General features: G+C 41.3%; 1 protein-coding gene across 1 annotated transcript in view; it reads left to right on the forward strand.

The window, feature by feature from the left end:
* The window catches only part of LOC139624481 (transmembrane protein 132C), a 258,942-nt gene that overhangs the window by 209,861 nt on the left and 25,062 nt on the right, over nucleotides 1-24,019 (forward strand). The window contains exon 7 of the mRNA XM_071483629.1: nucleotides 4,507-4,650. Within this exon, the coding sequence (XP_071339730.1) occupies nucleotides 4,507-4,650 (144 nt within the window). The remainder of the gene's footprint in view (nucleotides 1-4,506; nucleotides 4,651-24,019) is intronic.

Raw genomic sequence — 24,019 nt, forward strand, 5'->3', positions numbered from 1 at the left:
ACACTCTGCTCTCGTACTCTGTCTCTCCTTCTCTTCTCTTTCACTCTCTCTTTTTTCAGCTCTCTGTGATCCATCTTTGTATTCACTGCAAAACTCTCACTGTTACCATTAGTGGAGAATCCAATCAAATGTGCTTTCCTACAGTCTCCTCATGTTCTTAACAAATAAACTTGTGTCGTGGTTTCTCTCCTGCCTTCTGTGCTCCCACCGACACTTTGAAGCCCTCTGCATCACCAAAGCCAGTCGGTGTCTGACTAGTGTTTGAACCAGGTTGGAAGGAGGGTCATGGATCTGTAGTCAGCTGATGTGTGTTGACACATGCAAATAGACGACCAATGTCTTGTGCCACAGTATCCCTCTAAATGGGTTATTCAGGCTGTTAGAGAAGCTATCCACGCGATCCACTGAGGAATCTAGCACTAGTCAAACATAATAGTTCTCTGTGGCTCTTTCTGTTCCTTCTGTACTGTGACAGTTAATTTCATTTGATAAAGAGTTATCGAAGAGGGGGCAAAAATCTGACTGAGCTAATGTACTGAGACCATAGGCTGTATATAAAAATGGACATAGACTCAAGGTCTGAAAAGTGAAGTCAATGCCTTTAACCTGCATTCTATCCATTGACCATCAGAGGATGACTCCACTGGTTGCAAAAAGAAGCATGAGTGTATTGAAGTCTATGGGAAAATTGCCCTATTTCTCACTTGATTTATTACCACAGTAAACATTTTCTTAATGGGTTCATGGGATCAAACGCCAGTTTGAATTCTTCTTCAATCCAACATGATGTTCATTTTTTAAATTATGGTCCCATTTAGAGGAACCCTGTGTGATTGACAGGTTGTACCACACATGGCGACCTGCCCGACAATCAGGATAGAGTACAGAGCAGGTCAGATCCTCCCCTCATTTCTTCTAAGCTCCACCTTTTCGTCCAAATATGGTTTCTTCTGGTTTCAAACAGCCAAGATGGCAACGGCCAAATGACAAATTTCAGGTTTCAACACGGCAGTTCACAAACCAGCAGTGGGTTGCCTCTTGACTGAGAGTGAAGTAAGGAAGCTCTGTGGTTAATAGAATAATAAGCTCACACATTATATTCAAAAGACCTCTCAAAGCTCATATTCAAAAGACCCATTGGTACCATTGAATCCCTTCCCCTAACTGCCAAAAACACTTGTGGGGCAGTTTATACTTTACATGTAGGGTCAAATAAAAGTTGATTGTGCAATACAACTAAATACATTAGCTTCTTCCATCTCCCTGTTCCCTCAAGGGTCAGCACTGTGAAGACAGCGTGTGCGTCAACATTCACTAAAGTTGGACTCTATTACAAAAACTTCAAACGGAATTATTTTGCCCCCATGAAGGAATCCACATATTGCAGCAAATCCATCAGAAAAAGATCCTTTCACTGCAAAAAATGTAAGATGCAGGTGTAACTGGGCCTGAAGTAAACTATGTAGCGGGTGGCACACACAGCACACACTTCTGTAGGATATGCACTGCAAAGACAGAAAACACAAATATAGAGACTTCTTATTCATGATATGGCATGAGGTTGCAGGGGTACACTAAAAGCTCATGAACACACACAGACATGTGATCTGTTAAAGTTGTGTCACTTTCACAGTGTTTGAATGGAAGACGTCCATCGTGTAGTAGCTCACTTGTGTTACAGGGAGGATGTTTACTCTTTTTTATTTTTATTCACCAGTGGTGAAAATAGCAGAGATGTAAACATGATGTTATCTGTAACTTTCCCTGCCCCAGGATCCACACACATACATTTAAATGTACATATAGGCTCCATACTAACACAAACACATAGAAAAATAGATCTCTTGTCTTTATCTTCTTTCATCTTTTTCTCTTCCTCTTTGATTTTTTTATCCCTCCATCTGCTCTCCTCCCCTCAAGGCGGAAGGAGAATCCTCTCGTTAATTTGTTATTTTTCTCTCCGCACGTCTTCATTCTTTGTGCCCTTCATCTTCCACTCCTGCATTCCCTCTTTCATCTTTTCCATGCTTCTAATCCTGTTTGTCCCCTCTTCTCCTCCAACTTCTCTTCCTCCTCCTCACCTGTATCTCACCCTCAACCTGCATAACTGTTTTCTGTTATGTTATATATCTATAGTATCTATTTCTGATTTCAGGCAAGGCTGAGCAGAGTGTGAGACGGAGAGGGGAAACTAAGAGAATTACAGATTACGAAAGTGTGTTTGTGTGTGTGTGTGTGTGTGTGTGTGTGTGTGTGTGACAGAGAGAGAGAGAGAGACAGAGAGATATCTCATTAAATAAAGGTCACATAGACGTGTGTGGCAGAGAAGGATAGGGCATTAGGCAACTTGTCACCGGTCACATGCGCTTCACTCTCTTGAAACTCATGTGAGTTTGTGTGTGTGTGGGGTGTGTGTCTGCATCAAAAGTTCCATACTGTTAAGTGTATTTGTGCAATTTGTGGGTGTGTACATGTTTGCACCCTGATGTGCTATTTATACATGTTTTTTTTCATATTCTTGTGTGTGTGTGTGTGTGTGTGTGTGTGTGTGTGTTTGCTCTTTGTCTTCTCCTGTTTATGCATCTTTCTGTGGCATCTTACATACAGTACATACAGTCTATCTGTGAATGTCAAGGTGTATATTATATGTTTTTTAAAGAGTTTTCTTGTCAGCCCCACATTTTCTTGTGTTTGTTTGTGTGTCCCTGCTGATGTCCTGTATGATCCTATGTCCTCTCAGTTACTGTAGTAATGTTAAGATGTCAGCTTACTTCACTGACACAGACAAATTGTGTATCTGATGCGGTGGTGGTGGTAGAGCAGGTGGACCAACTATTACACACAACACATAAAGGTCAAATTATCCAGCATTTCTCAGAAAGAAGCAACGGTTACAGAAGAGTGCAAAGATGGATGAACTTCAATTTTTTCTCCATGACTGTCATTCGACCTCTCAAATTTTATAACGTGACCCTGTGGCCCTAACCTTAGAGTACACAATGTAGATGAAGAAGTAAAAGCTAGCGCCTCCTCAGTCAGCAACAACAATAACATCCTACATACAAACTGATGCATCAGTATCAAAAGTCTGAAAAGGGACAACTTTTCTCCAGGACAATACTTTTACTTTCAATACTTCAGGTAAATGTTGCTGATGATTCTGCTGTGCATTACAAGCAGATCATGTGCAGACGTTTGATCTGTAATGGAGAGTTTTTACATTGTTGTTCTGATATTTTTACCGAAGTAAAGGATCTGAATTCTGCCGGTTGAAAAGTGCAGCCTGTTTGCAAAGACCGTCATTGATATGATACAATCTCGAGCCCCAAAACCTAACTCAACGTTAAACCCAGCCACGTTAACCTAAGATTAACCTAAACCTAATTCAAAACTTAATCTTAACCTTAATCTTAAACTTAACCCTTAAATGTCAAATTAGTATTTCAACATCCAGTAGCAGTGACATACTGTAAGACTGTTGTTGTCTCTGTCACCATCACCCACCACTTACAACATCACAGCTACTTAGCACAATCTGAATTAATATACCACATTAATTCATTTATCATTTTGTCATTTATTGATCATCATATTTATCTTGTGTATATAGAGTACACAGTTTTTACTTATTACTCACTCACTCAATCTTTTTCTACTTTTGAGTTGCTGTGAATTCAATCAATGAAATTTCATCTTATTATCATAAAAGTACATTTATTCTTTATTTCTTCTTCTTTTCTGCTGTCGTCCTGTATGCTCAACTGAATTCCACTGTACAGTCAAACAGCAGACTCTCTCTCTCTCTCTCTCTCTCTCTCTCTCTCACACACACACACACACACACACACACACACACACACACACACACACACACACACACACACACAGACTTCCCATCCAGGAACGGTGGGCCCAGCAAAATACTCTGTAATCAGGCTCGTGTGTGTATTGGCGGTGATAAATGCCCCCTCGGAAACTTGATGCCAAATAATCAAGATTGACTCAGGCACACAGCACCTTGAGGTGTGCATGTGTGTGCTGGTTTGTTTGTGCTATTTTTGTTGGAAGGATCTAATCAAATGTAATCATGCTGATTACATTAATCGTGAGGTTTATAATCACCTCTTTTTTCCTCTCTCTCTTCCTTAAAAAACTCGCCCCTGGTCTGTGTGAGTTGTTTATTCCTGTCTCTCCTCCTGCGTCGCTCACCAGCATCAGTCATGTGTTAAAGCGGGGATAAATGCCATGTATAACGATGAGAAACAACAAAGATTTTTCACAAGAATTTCTTATTGTAAATATCATATCTAAATACTTTTGCATCTGTTATTCCTTCATAAAACAATCACCAGTTGCTCCCAGCTTTAAAATTAAAATGCAAATAAGGCTGTCAATCCTCCAGCACAGTGTAAAATTAGTTTCATTATTGCCAACAGGAAGAAACTGAAAGTTAAATAATATTACTAATAATAATACTTCACTTTTTTTTATTTATTTTCTCTTTAGGACACAGAAGTGGTGAACACTGCCATCCTCACAGGTCGGCGCATCGCTGTGCCCATCAAAGTAGTTACCGTGGAAACTGACGGGCAGGTGAGGGAAGTGGACGACTCAGTCACCTGCAGCTCAACAGATGTTGACGTGGTCAAGGTACGTGTTAAAAATCCACAAAGAGAGGTACATGCAAACGAACTGCTTCCCCACATACTAACTTCATAACTAAAATGATCTAATCGTCTTATCAGCAGTAGCTACATCACACAGTTCAGTTGGAGATGATTTTTATTTTTCAGTCATGGCCTGCCGGGTACGTGAAATATGGATTAAGAAATCACAGAGAAAATAGAGACAACATGTGAAGAGGAGGGAGGAAGTGACAATAATGTGAGGAGGTGAACGGAGGGTATTTTACACAGCAAGAAACTCATTGTGAATCATCATTGTAATTCCCTCTGAGGATTTGTGTTGCTCTCTAATTCGCTTTTTTAAAGTGATCATAATAAGACACTTATCACAGTGGGCAGGTGTTTTTTAATCCCACTTTCTGTTTTGTTGAATGTCATATAAAATTGATTACGATATGCTGATATGCGGGGACAATTTTACTCATTTTGACATAAGAAAGAGACCTGTATTTGTTTCTGCTGTTTGAGGTTAGTTGCATTCGTTTCAGTGTTTTGGTAAAGTAAAGCAGACTCAACTAGAATGGCCAAACAATCCTTCACATGACTGTGAGATCCAGATTATTATTATCTGGATCGGCAGTTAAGTGTACAAATGTTTAGGAAAGTGATTAAAATTCCTGAATCCACCCATTTAAGTGGATCATACCAAAATGTAACGGGTTCTCCGCTGGCCCGTCCCCCATCGGTTCAGTACTATTTGGATAATCCTGCTGACAGAGAAACAACCACAACAACAACCAAACAGACAGATACAGATGAAAACATAACTTCCTTTGTGGTGGTAATGAAATTTGATGAAAGTTTGCTGACTAAACAGTTTAACAGTCCATCGTGCGTTTACTATCCAAAGCTACATCTAAGCCCCACCTTCAACATCACTCCACAGGGTACCTTTAAGTTCCTATACACCTCTGTGAGGGCTGCTTGCATGTTGCATCTGCTGGTTACTTTAATTCAATTTTGTCCTCCCACAAACAGGCTGTTGCACAATAGTCACATAAACTTTTCTTATCTTGAGTAAATCAAAGTGGTCGCTAATGAGTTTTTCAGTTTATTTGAAGACCGCAACATCCAAGAGAACACACTGGAACACAGAGCTCATTGAGTTCCCTGTAAAAGCTTAAGTAGAAATGTTCTCTGCCACAAATTGATAAAATTATCTTTAATGAAACCATGGTTAAACTTGTTGCGATCACAAAACAAAACCTTCAATACATGACATCCTGCTTTTTCACTGACTCCTTACTTTTCACTCAGACCCTTCCACAGGAAGGTCAGAGGTCAGGGTCAGCAAGAGCAGCTGCAGTGGACCTGGCAGATGTCCGGTGTCCCTCTGAAGGAGTCTTAGGTGGGAAGGGTGTTCACTGACACTTGGGTCTGAACCTAGTGGACGCTCATGGTCAAGCGTGAAACCTCTCTGCCACATAAAATAACACCAGAACTACTGTACTAATTAATTAAAACAGAAATACTTTTTTTTTTTAAACACCTTTACAGAAACAAGCCAATGCCAGGGACTGAAGATTGATTCCTCTTGAGCTACATTCCCTGTGCCCTCAGGGTCTAAAATGAAACGCACCCTTGCTGTGACAGTTTCAATATGAAGCCAATTTCCTGGTACAAGCCAACAGGAGTGGGGCTGTTTAAGTACGATCAATAACAACAGAGTGAAAATGGAAGTAACTAATTCAGATAGATGTAATGTTAGTGTGCTGTGTGTGCGTGTGTGTGTGTGTGTATGGAAAGGAAAGTAAATTAAAGGGTGTAGGAAAGGGTTGCTTGCTTGTATGTATGTATTTGTTTGTGCTTGTGTGTGTGTGTATGTGTGTGTGTGTGTGTGTGTGTGTGTGTTTGTTCCTGTATATTTTACAAAGTGAGGTCACAGGCTACATCTTTGGGATAAGCGTATGACATGTTCAGCTCATGCCACCTGAATCTAACCCCTGTCTTCCCATCGACTTCATATGCAGTCACTCCGCCTCTAAAATCCACTTCACATTCAGTCAGAAAGCACCGTAAAGAGCAGATTTAATCAGTGGCTGAAATTATACCAGTGCCTCTTTTCTTCTGCTGTAAATCAGGGAACTCAGGTGCAGAGGTAGCAAAACACATTATGAGACTGCTGTGCTGCAGTCGTAGAGTGGATCCTTTTTTTTTATCCCTGAAACTTAAACCCAGGGCTTCCGCTTGAAGAAAAGATGTCCTGAATGACTTCAACATTTCATAAATCTACTCACACAGTCTATTATTGACATACATGCTGTAAAATTTAGGTAAAGGAAGGTAAAAGGCCTTTTCTCCCTAAAAAAGAAATTAAGCAGTTTTTATGTCAGACCTTGGTATGACACGGCACAGAGAAGACTCTATAAGCTCACTGCTGTATATGGATGAGCTGTTTAGGAGCCTTAAGCCCTCTGTTGAGCTGATTGTGTTTGTTTGAGTGGCAAAGAGAGTGTGAATGCGATGCCAGGGTGTTAGCAAACTGTTGCTGTTTGTTTACATCTGATCTGACATATATTCCCTGTCTCCCATTACCTTACGGACACACACACAGACACACACAGCTTTAACACAGACAGCTGTTTGACAATGACACCAACAGGGTACAACTCCAGGTAGTAGCTGTAGCCGTCAGCTGTAAAGCACAATCCAGAGAGCCGAGGCATCACACACAGGGGACTATCATGCCCTGAGCTGTGGCTCTAAGGCAGCACTTCTTCACAGGCTTCACACAAAATGTGACCCTTCTGCCAGAGTTGTCAGACCTGAACTGCTACAGCTCACAAACTCAGAGCTAATAGCAATAGTCCATTTAGATGATCAGTGAATGATTAAAAACATACTCGGGGCTAAAAGTTGAGCTAATACCTCACTTCCATTATTTATGTCATGGCAGTGCCCATTTTTCATCGACCCAGGTTGTGGCGAATACGACTTTGTCATGCGATCATTTTCGGACTATAGCACGCAAGATTTTGACCAACACAACTCCACAATAAACGACAAAAGATGTTGTTTGTCCACGCCCTCTGGAAAAACTCTGATCTGATGCCCTCATCGACAGCCTTATCAATCAATTTCAATCAACTTTATTCATATCACACTTTGCACAGTTGATTTACAGCACAGGGAGTTAACAGAAGGATGGCCACTAGAGGGCTTTGTCACTTGCTGGAACGATGGATGATGATGTCCTTCTTGAAGGACAGTCTCATTTTGCCATCCAAAGACAAATTATGGAAAATGAAGGCTGTATATTTCAGTTAGATTCAGTAAAAGTGTATAAAAATAAAAACAAACCTTTATGATGTACCCAGTCTTGAATTGCAGCTATTGAATAGTTTTAAGCTCCTGAAAATGCAACAGTGCATTTGTCTTTCGAGTTTTGTCTCAACAGAGCAGCCTAATACTATGTTTGTGGCCACACCAAGAATTTATGAGATATTCATCTCAGCAGGAGCTTTTACAGTTCCTTTATAGGTTCCAGGCCGCTGCAAAAATGAAAAGCATTAAGCCCGCAGAGAAAATTAATGAATGAATCAAGCAAAGACTGCAGTTTCCCTCACAACTGTTTTAACTGTCACATTCCACTTTTTTTACTGCAGGTTTGTTGAGCAGCTGCTGCTCTTTGGCTTCATTTTTTAAACTTGTAAGAATGAAAGATACACTTGCGAGGGGAAAATTGTTTCTCTTAGCAATCGTCAGTGAGGAGCTGTAAGAAAAGTTTAAGGAATATTTGGGTTCTCACATTGCACTTTATGATACAACCAACCTTTTTTTAATTGCTCATGGTGGATAAATGTTTGCAGGGGGAACTGCAGAGTACTCTTCCTTGCCCTGCTAATGTAAGTATGGATGAATGTGATTGGCTGAACCTGTCACTAGCTGCAGTGCACTGCTGTAGATTTCCCTGATGCAGTTCTTGTTGTTCAGTTAAGCCCATTTATCCTTGACAACAACATAAGCAGCAGTGATGTACTACATAGATAATAACTCCTCTCTTCTTCCTCAGCCCTCCCTCCACATCCCCTCATTCTCTGTCGGTGTAAACTAGCTTGTTAAGTTCCCTTGAGATGCTGTCATTTGTGATATGTGTATGTGTATGTGGTGCTACTGTTGACACAGCAGTATGTGTAGGTCAGTGGTGTCACAGCTCGTAGGGGACAGATAGGGGACAAGCACACGCATACACACAAATTAGTAGCATTATCCCGACCTCACGCAGGCCTTCCTCTGACAAAGCAAGGAGGAGAGAGAGAGGAGAAGATGAGGGGTGGATCGATGAGGAGAGGAGAAGAGAGGAGGGGGATGTAGGGGGAGTAAAAACAACACCAGAAAAGGAAAGAGTTTAATGTAAGGAGATTTTTTTTTTAACTTAAGAAAGCAAACAAACTTGTCATGGGACAGTATCCCACAGGCTTAACACACAGACCCCTGAGTAGAAACAGCTGACTGTAAAAGCCAGGGATAGCCGTCAAGTGCTAAGATTCTTGCCTTAAAACTAACCAACTGGATACATTGACAAGTCAGCCGGAAACAGGGTTTTTAGCCAACGCATGGACTAACATTAGCATGGTCGGAAGCTGCAGCTGATTCAAATCCGCCAGGGTTTGATGTGACTTCAGCTGGTGTGAAGTGTGACGGCTGCTCTTGTTTCACCTCTGTCTGGAATCAAGGACACATTGTTTTTAAAATGTTCCCAAAAATGGAACTGAATAAACTGACATTGAGATCTGTGCATTCATGGCTAATGCCATATTGAACATACATAAAAACGAAAACACCAGCTGTTGTCCTGTGTTTCCTTCATATTGGACAGACACACACTTGGTATCATACTTTTCTCACATTATTGTTCACACACACACACACACACACAGAGATCGTCTCACAGAAGCACCCAGGAGGTTTGAACAGTAATTGGTTCATGTGGAGATTCCTTTAGTGATGTCGTCAGTAATTGAATTTGACAAAGAGGAAGACAAAAAGGCTCACAAGTGATGGAGGAGGGCGTATATGTGGGAGATTTAGGGCGTGTGTGTGTGTGTGTGTGTGTGTGTGTGTGTGTGTGTGTGTGTGTGTGTGTGTGTGTGTGTGTGTGTTTCTGCATGTGTTAGGACAGATCCAAAGCAGATTAAGAATTGATCTGTGTGCCATTTAATGAAGCAGTCGCAGAGTTTGACACACGCCTACGTGATCTCACATGTATGCACACATGCACACACACACACACACACACACACACATATCTCTGTCCTTGGAAAGGCACCATGTGTCTGTAATTACTGTGAAACTTTTTACAGGATATTTGTTGAGAAGTATCCTTCACATTAGAAACAGAAGTGGCATTTCACATCCACATGTATTTATGTTCTCTGTCTATTTATTTCTATTTCAGTCAGAATAAAATGCAGGTAGCAGCCCGTTCTCAGTGTGAGGTTTGGACCTGAATCACGTCTCGCAGTTCATAGGCAGTACTGTGTTTAAAGAAAGTGCTTCATCATAGTTCGAGGTAAGAAGATATCAATCAACTGGGTGCTGGTTTCTCAAGGTTATGAAGCTGCTCTTGTCAGTGGAGGTGGTGGAGCTCGTCACATTTAAAACAAAAAAGCAGATTTTCTTTTTTTTCAGGAGGTGAGCCTGCATGCTGTCACTGTACTGTGCATGTGGGAGGAAAACTAAGCAGTGAGCTGAAAACACTGTCAAGAAATGGTGAGGGTAGGAGTTGGCCTTTCAAAGCTTTACAAAAAGCAATTATGTCGAAATAAAACCCAACAAATTTCTATTGATGGTGACTACAAATCAGAAAAAAAAACAGTGACATCAGTGACATTTTTTTTCTCATGCCAGGAAGAAACAAGTCTCACTACTGAGTTGTCACAGGAAGTACACTGCACATCATGAAAGTTAAAGTTCATGGTGACATAAAAAAATGTGGGAGGAGCTTTATCCTACTCAAAATTACCGGTAAAACCTTTTCTCAAAATGATATTCTTTTAGGACCCACAAGCAGAGCAAAAGTGTGAGGTAAGCAGCAAGGGGTGTTTAATGCACAGTTTGTAAAGCAGGCAGACTAAGAGCAGTTGAGGGCAGATGGGGGATAAGTCCAGGGAGACAGGTGTAGGGACAGGCTGGGTGATCAGGGGACTCCAGGGGGAAACAGGCTGGCCGGTGGCAGTGGGATTTAGTGGGTCTAATTCCGTGGATCCTACAGAACACCAGCGAGCTCACGTAGCTGGGCAGGCAGGGCAAGGCAGGGTAGCAGAAGCACCAAACCTGGGGCATAAATAGTTTCAGTCAAAAACACTGAGTTTCAAAACAGGGACAAGAGTCGAAATAGCTGGTCGGACGTGATACCGAAGTAGGTGGAGGTGTGAGACGGTCTTAAATACTGCAGAGGGTGAAGCTGACGAGGAAGTTTGGAGACAGGTGCAGAGGCAGAACTGGCGGGAACAGCAGACCGGGAGGCCAAGCCCAGCTACACACACATACACACAAACAGACCAAAAGACAGACTGGGGACAAACACAAGATTGCATGTTTATTACCAAAATGCCCCTTGGGAGTTATACTTTAGACATACAATCTGTAGAAATGCTCCAACTGTGAGTCACCCAACACTGTCTAAGAGAAAAATGAATGGAGCCCATAGTTCCTGCCACTTCACAATTCTCTACCACACCACCACAACTTCTGTTAGGTTGGTGTCAGACTTATGTAAAGGCAAGGTAATCTAACAGTTGTGAGTAAGGTTAGGGTCAGCACACTGGGAATTAATGCAAGTCAGTACATTGTCCTTACAAGTGACAAAAATGTGTGTTAAGGTATTTGTGAGTGTACAGTATAAAAAGGCTGAGTGTACAGTCACACTGTGTGGCGACATGAGGAATGAAAAATGATTTGTACAAGCTGATACAGCCATAAAACCTGGAGTTAAGCAAAAGGAAACCATTTAAGAAAACGTATCAGGCTATAATCAGTGCTGATAAGGCTCCTTTTCCCTCTTTCTCTCTCTTTCTCTCTCTCTCTTTCCTGACTTTTTCAAATATGCATTCAAAATAATCATTAGTCTGTTAGTCAGCACAGGTGCCATATCAAATTTTGTCAGAGAACAAAAAAAATGATGAGCAGGTATTTGTGACACTAAATCCCTCATCCCCCTCCGGGTTTAACAATGCTACGATTAGACCTTCTGTCATTTCTTGTAAGTTCATTTCCAGTTACTGGCAAGTGTTGCCTACGCTGTGACACACTGCTGCTAACATCAAGATGAGTCTCAAAACCACTTGAAGCCTTAGGAGCTAAATGCATCTAATGAAAACAGATGTTATCTTACCCAGAGCGATTATGTCTTAACATGTTGTTCCGATACGTTGCTTGCGTTGCTTCTCTATAGCTGCAGCCTTTTGGCGCCAGGATTGGCTAAAGAATTGTAATCATATGGACATAGCATACAGTGTGTTGGGTGATATACTCTATATAATTTTCTTTCCTCTTGCACTGAATCTGAGGTCAATTTACTATGGGTCCCATTCTGTTCTTCACTGTAGGTCACTATGGGAGCGTTTGTAAATGCATCAAAGTCACAAGGACAATTTCCTGTACATTTATTGCTCTTGGCAAATAAATTGATTCTTTGTGCTTCGCCACTGCATTAAAGGTTTAGAGCTGCTGCCCAGCGGCTGATTAAAATAGATAAAGCAAATTCAAAAATGAATCATATCTTGAATGTTTTAAGCTCCTCCCCAGGTGTATAGTATATACAGTACATTTTGTTTTCAAGTACACACTCAGCCAATAAGAAAGCGAAAAGGAAACATCTATTTTTGACCATCTTTTAATCTTGTGAATGTTCATGAATAGATGATAATTGGTTTCACCTGGGGTTATTTGTTTTTTTCATTTTTATATAGAAACTCAACAGTCCTGCGTAATTCTGTGACTACTGCAAAGCATCAGCGCTGGACTCACCAGACAAAATGCAGTCGTAGCTTTGTGAGTTATGTGTCAACAAAGTGGTGCATTTAATTGCTTTTTACAACTCAACTAATCAAGTTTGCCTTTATTAACCTATAAAACGTCTCAGCTGCTTGTTGCTACCAAACAATCACTGATTACTGCAGGACACTGTTAAAGCATAACTCTGGAATTTAAATACAATACAGTTTAAATGATAATAAATCAGGAGCTGGTCTTCATCTGCATCTGGTCTCTGACACACTGGTCACTGCACATCAATAGCAGAATATATTATGGTGCATTCCTTAATTGCTGCATACAAAATATTTGGTGGCTATGAGATATGCCATCAATTTATAAAGACAAAAGTTTTGGTTAAAAGTAATCTTAATGAAAACCAAAGATAAAGTTCACTGTAACGTAATGATGAGTGTAAAATGAAGAATGTGTGATAAAGAAGAAAAGAGATGACAAACAGAGGACAGGGTGGAGGAGGAGAGGAACAGGAACATGCCAGGTGTCCTGGGTCATTTCAGAGCCTAGAAAGGAAATGAAGGGTAAAGTGGATTAAAGGCAGAGGTCACTCACTCACACTCGCACACACACTCACACGAAAACTCACACATTTTCCATTTAGCAGTAACAGGCTTAGGAAATAGCCAGTGATTTGAAGTGCACAACATCAGACCAGACCATTAGCAGCAACCAAAGACATATATCTATAGGAGCTGCGACCTTGAGGAGGTCCAAAACTATTTTTCAGACCTTCAGTGATTCAGTTCTTACGGCGCAGAATGAGATTTTGTTGTTAAATCAGCACAGCCCTGAATGTTCCCCTGTGCCACCCCATAAAGTGTTCAACAGATTGCTTAGCGACAAAAACTTGCAGGAAGTAAAAAACTGCTTCACTCAAGGTTTTACAAAAAGTGAACTACTTCACTGTTAATGTAGTAAAAGTGCAGAAATCTGTACTCATACATTTCTCCTGCATCCATCCAGCTTCAGAACTGTTATTATTTTCAAATTCCACCAAATGAAATAATTTAGAGCTCAGTGGTAATATCTACACTTGTTGTTGAAGTGGATATTTTACCTTTTTTCTGCATTTCACTTCAGCCTGCATCAAATTTCATTACACAATGAAAGGCTTTTTTTTTTTTTTTTGTCGTCTATGCTGTCATACTATAGTATTCATTATGTCAGTTTGTTTCCAAATTGACTTGCCTCCTCCCAAAGCTGTGTCATGTCCCCAGTTACAACTCTGTCAGTCAGCTCTCAGACAGATATCTGATCAGGTTTGATGACACAGCTTCAGTTGGTAGGAACGAAGCATTGTCCTGTTCTGGAAGAGTTTGCAACTACTGTGATCTGACTAACAGCACTGACAAGGGAGATGCATTGTCACATGATCACAATCATAAATGTTGTGATGCTCACTGATCCAACCATGCATAAAAGGCAGTTTCTCACTTTTTGCACTCGCTCAAAGCTGGAGGGAATGGCCGACTATGGAGTAGCGTAAAAGATCAGTTTGAACATTAATTCATAATTTCTTAATGGACGACGTTCAAAAAAAGAATTTAAATTATCATCACTATAACCAAAGCTACAAAGGTGAAGAGAGTCAAAAAGGTATTCAGTGTGGAAACTAGTGTAGCAAGAAGTAAAGTGAGAGTGAGACGAGAGTGAAGAGAGAGAGGGGAAGAGTGTGTGTGTTTGTTTGTGTTTGTGTGTGTGTGTGTGTGTGGTGCGTGCAGCGGAGGGTGAATTATGGCTGAGGTGTCATGCTGTGCCCCATGTCACACACGTCCCCTCACCTCCATAAAATATACTGGCCTCAATCAATAACTAATTAGCTGCTAATTACCATGGCTAAAATACACAGCAGCAATGGCATAAACACACAAACGTCCACATATTGATAACTGAAGCAGGGCGGTGCCACGTGTTGCAACTCCGAACACTGTTTCTCAACACAAACACACACAACTGGCTGTTACTCACATAATGAAGGCGAAAGGTGAGGAGGACAGTTTGACTATCAATAATCAAACAAACAAAACAGAACAGAAAATAACTTATTAGAACATTGTATCGATCTACAACTGTTCCCCAACCTAACAACCCCACATCACTCAGCCTACCCTCCTTTTCTTTCTCACCTTCCTCCCTCCTCATCATCGGCCTCCACCTCCACTCTCTCACCCTGACATTTTGGCAGCTGTTGCCGCGCCTCCATTTTGCGTTTCCCTCAGGGAGCCATGTTGGTCAGTGCATTAGCGCCTCATCACTGGCGCACATGGACACTTCAGACACCACAGACCGCGCTGCTGCTGCTGCTGCTGCTGCTGCTAGCGGTCCTTCAGATGTGTGTGTGTGTGTGTGTGTGTGTGTGTGTGTGTGTGTGTGTGTGTGTGTGTGTGTGTGTGTGTGTGTGTGTGTGTGTGTGTGTGTGCGCATCACTTTGTCCTGCCCTGTGCCTGACCCATCTTTATAATGATGGAGACTTACAGTTAGCTCAGTGTTGTCTCTCCATGATATGAGCAGCAACTCTGTGGGTGTATGAGCACCTCTGTTTGTGTGTGTGTGTGTGTGTGTGTGTGTGTGTGTGTGTGTGTGTGTGTAAATCCCCATTATGGCGCACAGGTTGATAAGAGATTGTTGAGCGACAACAGATTCTTTGTGTCTTTCACAAACTGTTTCCTCACAGGCTCCTCTCGGTTGTAGTGCCGCCACTATGCTTTTATAATCTACACACTCACTGCTGAAGGATTACCTTCAATATGTTCTGCACTACAGAATACTAAATGGACATTTCACAATGTTATCTGTGACATTTGGTTTTCACATTGTTCCACTAGTTACACTTGGACTGTGAATTACTTTTAGCAAATGTTATCTGCATTGTGCAAGCTATGTCGTGGCCTTCAGGGGCGCTCACTGTTTTTTCCCCTGTTTCTTGGTCAGAAATGACAGATACATTTATGAAGCACTTGATTTAGCTTTTATTTATTATTATTATTAGGCCTAATAATAAGAATAAGAACATAAGTAAACAGATGAGAAGAAGCTGCTGATGTTTACGCTGCATGAACCACCACAAAGACTTGGCGAGAGAGAGAGAGAGAGAGAGAGGGAGCATTTTACTAATCGCCACCTGTCTTCAGTGCTGATGGCAAGAATAGCATGCATGCCGATATAAATAGCATATTGTCAATATTTTAGAGAAACCCCCCCCCTCACCCCCAACAAAAAAAATAAAAAATTGTCAAATCATGTCTTCAGGGGAGCTAATGTGTTATTAAGAGGAGCCAAGCTCCCCCCGGCTCCCCTGCAGTTCACACCCTGCTTGTTTGTTATCATCATATTTGTAAAAATGGCAAAAAAAAAAAAAAAAAAGAAGAATCATTTGAAGATTTGTGAATGGGCTGAAGTCATAGCAGCCTGACTCCAGCTGAAGCCGGCCTGCAACAACAATTTTCAGCCACTAATCTAACACAGCCATGGAGGTGGTACTGTTCACAGTGCAGTCTGCTGATATAAGTTAGCCAAGTAGCCAGCACCCACATACACCCAGACAAAAAATGTAAACCTCTCTGACCAGTTACTAAATCGATCAAATTCGGTGCTACAACTTAGGTTCCTCCAGGTTTCACTAAGTGCCGAAGTTATCAAAGAACTGAAACTCTACAGCCAGGTTCCTATTGTCTAACCGCAGCTCAGAGAACCCACATGTGTCCAAACACAACCAGAGCGTATCAAGCTTGTCACACACACACACACACAAAAGCGACATCATCTTTCATCTTTGACAATCTGAATTTCTCCACATAGCAAATTAAACTGACCCTGTCCAGATTGGTGGCCATGCGGCGCAGTGCCAGTGGAACACCATGGCTCAGTCAAAGCCGATCAGAAAAACAGGACATTATAATACTTTTGTGGTTAATTCTCTTCAGGTAGAACTGGGTGAAAACCCCTGGGTTTAGGTGCTTTTAGACCCACACTGCTGTGAACGTCTGGCAGCACTACTGACACTTTTTAACACAATTCCTGGAGCATCGCTGGATGTTCTCCAAGTGAATAAATGCTAAAAGGAAAACATACTTGGAAATCCATTGCCCATTATCTACTTTTAAAAAAGGCCCTTTTATCTTATTTACCCACAGTTTCAACAATGCAAACATTTTTACTTAACTATACTATTTTATACACTGTGCACGTGTGTGTGTGTGTGTGTGTGTGTGTGTGTGTGTGTGTGTGTGTGTGTGTGTGTGTGTGTGTGTGTGTGTGTGTGTGTGTGGGAATCTTCTGTCCCACCAGCTGAGTGAAACATCTGCAACTGTCTTTAAAAAAACATTTTGTTCTTTGCACATACACACACACACACACACACACACACACACACACACACACAGACACACACACATGCATGCAAAGTGACACAGGAGATGTATAAAGTGTAACTAAACCCAACAGGTGAGTATGTGTGAGAGAGAGAGAGAAAGAGCGTGAGATGATGAAAAACTGTGAAAGCGCAGAAGGTAATGTGGCTTTTTGAAATAGTTGCGACTTGAAAAAGGAAGAGACACTCTGAGTGAAGACGATAGATTGTTTATATGCTTAAATAATAAGACCACACATCATGACACACCAATATTTATTGCAAAACGCTACCTTTGTGGTTCTTCATCAGTAAAACATCAAATCTGTTGGATCGTGCTCCTCAGTAAAACACACGTGGCCACTTACCCAGTTCAGTGTGAGGCTACGGGAAAAGCAGAGCAGCCCAGATGTCCTTTTTTCTTCAGCCATGTCCTCCAGCTCCTCCTGGGGGATCCTGAGGCCGCCTCATGTTGGTTGAGATGTACAATCTCTCCAGCGTGTTCTGGGTCTGCCCCGGGGTCTCCTCCCTGTCAGACAGACCCACAATAGCTCCGCAGGGAGGTGGCAGTGCAGGAGGCAACCTGATCAAATCCCTCAACAGTCTTGATGCTGTTCCTAGTTCCTAAATTGCCTCGCTCTCTGGCTGCCTTCCTCTGTCATGTTTACCACATCTCCTTTCACAGTTAGCCTATATAAAAGTTGAGAAATAAAAAGCGTAGTGGGGAAAGGAAAGAGAGGAAGAGCGCGGGAGAGAGAGTGTGTCTAAATCAGCTGCAGTTTTGCTGCATCTCCCACTGCGCCGTCGTCTTGTTAATTCACGCAGTCGTCAGCTGCAGGGCTTTTAACATCAGAAAGGCCAGGCTGCTGAACCTCTTCCACAGAGGTCGGGCATTACACCGCTGATGTTTGCATCCACTTAAGTCTCACTGACTAAACAGTGTCATACCATGTAGTGTAAAATTGAAAGGGCAAGAACAGACACGGCACAAGCAGGTAATCACCAGTATGATTAGCACCATGTCGAACAAATAACAAGCTGGAGACTCATACCGCTGAGGCTGTCCTGTCCTGGGAGGCCTAAATGCCTGGGGTGTGTCGCACATTATCAGGTTACATTTCAAGCAACTGTCCATCAATGTGATTATTAGGAATTATTGTAACAGACATTCTTACATAAAAGTGTAGTGAATTGATTGAAGGCAGGTTTTATCTTTTTATAAATGGAGGTGACAGATTCCTGTCACCACGTGAACTGAGCTTCAACATCTATGGCTTCTTCCCAACAATCTTCGCCTTTTTATGTGAAATGTATGTGTTTTATTCTCAGTGCAGCCACACTGTTAACTGGCTCCCATCAGGCGCGTCAGATTCAGGAGCCGCCAGCCAGCACCGCCACGCGTTCCAGACTCCATTCTAGTTTCTAGGAAAAATAAAAAAGTTTGTATTGCATGGATAACTTCTTCATGCAGAAAAAAGATATTGTAGGAGTGCAAAAACAGACACTTAAGCAAGCACCCCTTTCTCTCTCTCTCTCTCTCTCTCACACACACACGCACACATACCTAGGCCACAATAGGGCCATACAAACAGACATATTGGGGCCAGTGTTGACTTATATCCCTATGCTAATAAGCATGCTAATTCACACAGAGCCTGGGAACTTTTTCGAAAAAAAAAAAAAAAGACTACCCCCAACACACACACACACATACACACGGACACAAATACAAACCCACACCGAGAAAACCCTCCTGCCATTTCCTAAAGCCCTGTAGACCTCAAAGAGTCAAAGACAGAATGTCTTTGAAGTAAAGGGAGAGTTGGAACTACTTATTTGGTGTTTTTCGGAGAGACAAGGTAGAAAGAACGAGAAGTAAGAGAGTTGAACAAACAAAAATAAATAAATAAATAAATCATTTAATCAAAATGGGTGAATGTGCGTCATCTCACCTAGCTGTGAAATTTAACCAATATCGCAAAAAGAATTGTCACCCCTACGATAATGAAAACAGGCTGCAGGGGTGAACAACAGTATAAATGTGTTTGTTATATCACTGGTTACAGTCAAGCTTTTTCAAATGCCAGTGAGGTACAGTATGTGGCTGTAAGCCTATGTAACATGAGTTCACCAAATATCATGATTATTACTGAGCAACGTATTGTTCTGCAGTCTCAGCTAGCGCTAAGAGAATCACATTTAACAATTACTGGAGAGTGCCAAAGTCTTCCCACGACGAAGACTGGCTTCATATGAGCAGCAACAGCCCAGGTGTGTTTGACTGGTTATTTAATGATGTCTAAAGCCATTTTAAAAACACTGCGCACTCAAACTGTACCATTTATTGTTCCAGTCATAACATAATTATGTGATAACGAGACTGTCCTCCCAAGAAGAAGAAGAGTATCAATTAGCAATTAAACAACATACTGTATGCTTACATTCAAGTGACAAAGCCCGCTAGTGGCCATACTAATTATGACAGAGGCAGATAATGTTAGTGCGACAAAGCTGGCAATGAGGAGGTGAATGTTTCCAATCAACCAAACATCAGACTCTAGCCCTTACACTGCTGTTCTTTCCCATTTCCCAACAGTCAATGCTGATTTCTTTAAACCTTACCCAACTGTTTATTATTGCAACCATGATGACAAAGGTCCTGTAATCCTGAGTATCCCGAGTTTCCTGAGTGACCCAAAACATTCCCAACTTTCCCTAAACCTAACCAAGCTGTTTTTGTGCCCAAATCTAACAAAACCTTGACAGGAGACAGATTTTGTTGTTATTTGGATTCACATTACTCATTTGGCAGAAGCAACTTTCAAGTAAGGGACAACACTGAAGTTTCACTTTACAGTTTTGGGAGATGCTGACAAATGAAGTCGTCCTGCCAATGGCAGTGTCAGATCAGAAAATGCTTCTGTGCGTTTTTCTAACAAACATGGATAACAACATATTTTGTCATTTAGTTTGGAGGCTTAAAACTTGCAGAATTTTCTACTTGACACCAGTCAAAACTATAAACCTGCTGGAGATGCCCATATTGGACATTATCATGCTCATTATTCGATAGCAAATGTGTTTGCAATGAATACATTCATGCAGAATTTATTAACCAACACCAGGCCTTTCAATTTCAAAGGAGCATTACTTGCACTACTTCCAAATTCAAACCAGCTTTTGTGACTCAAAATATAAGAATCTATCCCAATAAAAGCCATCATTCATTTTACATCAGCCCATCTTACATCTTTCATACTTTCTGTCTTTCTCTCTCTTTTTGTTTATCCCCTTATCTTTTTCTCTCTTCCTGTATCTTTCATGCTTTTGCTGTGTCACCCTCTGGCTGTTTTGTTATTTAACTTCTCATAACATTTCCTGTTCTTTTCAGTCCATTGCAGATTATTTTTGTCTATATTTTTTTATTCATCTCTCTATCTCCCTCTCTCTCTCTCTCTCTCTCTCTCTCTCTCGTTCTCCCTCACTCTCTCTATCTTTCTCTCTCTTGATTAGACATTTTTATTGTGGGGGAAAACAGAGTGCAAATGGCCATTAGAGAACGTTTTACTCCCCCCTCTCCCAAATTCAAAATGACAGGCCCAGTGATATGCTGCTAACACTATGTGTGTGTGTGTGTGTGTGTGTGTGTGTGTTTGTGTTTGTGTGTGTGCGTGTGCGTGCATTTGTGTGTGTGTACCTTCCAACTGCTCTCTCTATCAGCTGTCTATTATCTGAGCCAAATCAGAATAATGTATGGGGCTACAGGCTGCTAATGGGTGCATGGTGTGTGTGTGTGTGTGTGTATGTGTGTGTGTGTGTGTGTGTGTGTGTTTGTGTGCATGTGCATGCATGCACATCTGCAGAAAACAAAGCCCCATACCTAAATGACAGCCATATGAAACTATGTGCAGAGGCAACTGGCCTAGTGGGTTTTCTGAAATGACGGACAGGTGGGAGGTCTAATCCCATCAGAGAGTTGGTTAGTCTGTCCCTCAGGGCCCGCCCCTGTCTACTGAGTGGGCCCTGATTGGATGATATGATTCCTAAAGTCAGATGGATTGGATTGCCTGAGGCAAAGAACAAGTGAAATGGGCAGAGAAGGAAGGAGGGAGAATGTGAAACACACAGAGAAAAAGATTGTGAGATGAAATCTGAGAGTCAGAGAGATGGATGGATGCTGTTGCACTGAGAAAATATACATCTGAGAGAGACTAATACAGAAAATCTGAGATAGTAAGAGATAGTCCAAAGACAGAGAGAGAAGTAACTGTAAATTCAGACAGATCACTTAGCTTGAAGGGAGATGAATATGGATTTAAATAAATGAATCTGCCTGGGGAGATCACCGGTAAATGGAGTTGAGTGGGTGGTTGAGTTTTGGGATTCCTGAGTAGGCTGTAGAGGAAGGAACAGAAAGGGGTGTAATAAGCTAAAAGCTCATTCCATAGTCAGTGTATTAGTTTATGCAGCACTATGAACCAGGAAAAACACTTGGAGATTATGAGAGAGCTCAACACAATTGGAGAAATTCGACCTGAAGCGCACAGTTATTGTTTAGGCTAAGTCTTTAATAAGTAGGTGCACCATGCTGCAACTTAGCATATTAAAAGTTTTGCTTATTATCATGTGATCCAGACCTAATCCCTTCAGATCCTGTCTGCCGAGGCACCAGTTTGACCTCTGGCTCAACAGATGTGAAAAAAAACTTCCCTCATCTACTCAGAGCTGAACACAGACATCTGAGCCTCTGAAAAAGACCTAGCCTATGTCAGTTTGTAAGAACGTCATCTCACCTGAGCACTGCAGGCACTCTAATAGATGAAAGAGCCGATCAAGCCTGTACAGGGGCCACTGTCGGTTAGTCTAAGCAGCGTAAGTTGCTCAACAGCCAAATATCGGCTCTTTGCTTGGGTGAAGGGTGGGTTTCACTGATAGTTTAAGTCAAGGTTAGTTGACTTGAAAAAAAAGATAAAAAGAAAAAAACTTGCTCACCCAACTTTTAGCACACGCACACTGTTTGAACCATGGGAGTGGTTGAAACCAAGAATGACAACTTTGCCATTGAAAGAAAATCCACTCTCATTATAGAACCTCATACACTACTTTGCATTCATTATACAATATTTGGAAAAGCTCAGCCTGAGCAGAAGCATGTACAGCATTGGTATTTTCAGATTTCTTTGTTTAAGGAAAGCATATGCTCTACAGCTTAAGTGTGCAAACACTGGTAGCACTGGTCTGTCACCAGAGGGAGTCGACACATCTTTACTCACAGTTCAAAAAGGAGATGAATTTGATGCAACATTATTTCAGAAAAATAAAGGGTGGTGTGCAATAACTTTTAAAGTAATGACAAATACCCACTGGCAACAGCGGTAGAAACAAATGAGTATAATGTAAGAGAAGCTGCAGGTGCCTTTCAACCAACCAGACCATCTCTTTTAAGGGCTGACATTCAGTAAGCAAGCAAAGGTTCCAATAGGGGAACGGTGCCAAAACAGCAGCAGGGGGTTTGACAAGTGCACAGTAAGAAGTGGGATTGTTACAAGAGCTACATGTTCATATCGAGACATTAGTAAAGTAACAAAAACTGAGTGGGTAATAAAAGTATCTGATCATGTTTCTTTCAGCTTTTGTGATTTAAAAAAAAAAGGATGTACATTTCGTTGTGCTGGTAAAGCTGCAAAAAAAAAAAAACATTCACCATCTCTTTACATCTGAAAACAATCACACTCCTTCAGTGCAAAAACTGTAGCATAAAATTGCTTTCTTAAATATAATATAGAGAATGCTAAACAATTTAACACTGGTTTTCCCTGTACATGCGTTTGTGTGTGTGTGCACATGTGTGTGCCCCTCTGTGCTTTTAAAGTCATAAAAAATGTGAATCAGATTCAGCCATAGAGGCTTTCTAGCGAAACATGCTTCAAACAGTGGAGCACTGTCTGTTTTTGCTTGAATTGTTGCTGAGAGGTAAGGAAAGTTTTCAGCATCGTCTTTGGAGGTTTGTACAACTGCTGTGGTGTTGTTTGGTATTTGATGATGGTAAAGACAGTTTTTCTGGCCTCTGTGTTTTCAACAAGTGCTAACTGCTGAGACCCACACTTTTACTTTCTCTCGACTTTGCTACTTTTTCTCTCTGGTTTCTCTTTGCTTTCCTTCAGTTTCTTTACTGTTTGCTTGCCCTCTTGTTGCCACTCCTGTTTGTCCCACTCTCTCTCTCTCTCTCTCTGTGTGTGTGTGTGTGTGTGCGTGCGTGCCGGTCTCTTTCTTAGAAACAGAGAGATTAAATCCATTCTTCAGTGTCCTCAAACCTCCAACTCAGCTGTTTGCTTGCAAAAACACCAATACACTTGTTCTAAGTCTGTGCGTGTGTTTGTGTCAGGTTCTGCGTCTTTGTGTGTTTGTCTGTGGTCAACTTTCTGTGTGGGCTTCTTGCTGTGTGTCTGTGTGGCCATGTGCGATAGCAGATTGAATTTTAAGGGGTAAAATTGTGTTTATTATTTGAAGAGTTTTAGGAACCTTGTTTTAACCTAAATGTTATGAGGCTTTTATGAAGTTAAAACCTTCATGTAATGTTTGTGTCCTGCTCTCTCCAAAGTGAATATGACGGCTCTCTCATATTAAGAAGCTGTTTCAGACTCCAGGGGGACAAACTAATGTCTATTGCTAAAGTTTCTATTTTATTCTGCTCTGTTTTTCTTTGGGAACCATTCATATTTAATCTCATATCCTCTATGACAGAGACAGAGCAGAAAGTTGATGTATGAAGCCATTTCTTCAGAGAAGTTATTATACCCAAATCAATGTGTTTGTGGTTTTCTATTTATATGTTTGCCAGAATAACTATCAGACAGGTAGAAAGAAGATCAACACTTATTATTGCATTTACTTTAAGGGAATTGTGTGAGATTTTGGAAACTAAGCTTATTCACTTTCATTCTGGGAGTTAGATGAGAAAATCATCACTATCTTGTCCGTGCATAAACAG

This window comes from Trachinotus anak, unplaced genomic scaffold (assembly GCF_046630095.1).
Source record: "Trachinotus anak isolate AG129_WGS33_773 ecotype Australia unplaced genomic scaffold, CSIRO_AGI_Tana_v1 ptg000008l, whole genome shotgun sequence".
NCBI classification, from domain to species: domain Eukaryota; kingdom Metazoa; phylum Chordata; class Actinopteri; order Carangiformes; family Carangidae; genus Trachinotus; species Trachinotus anak.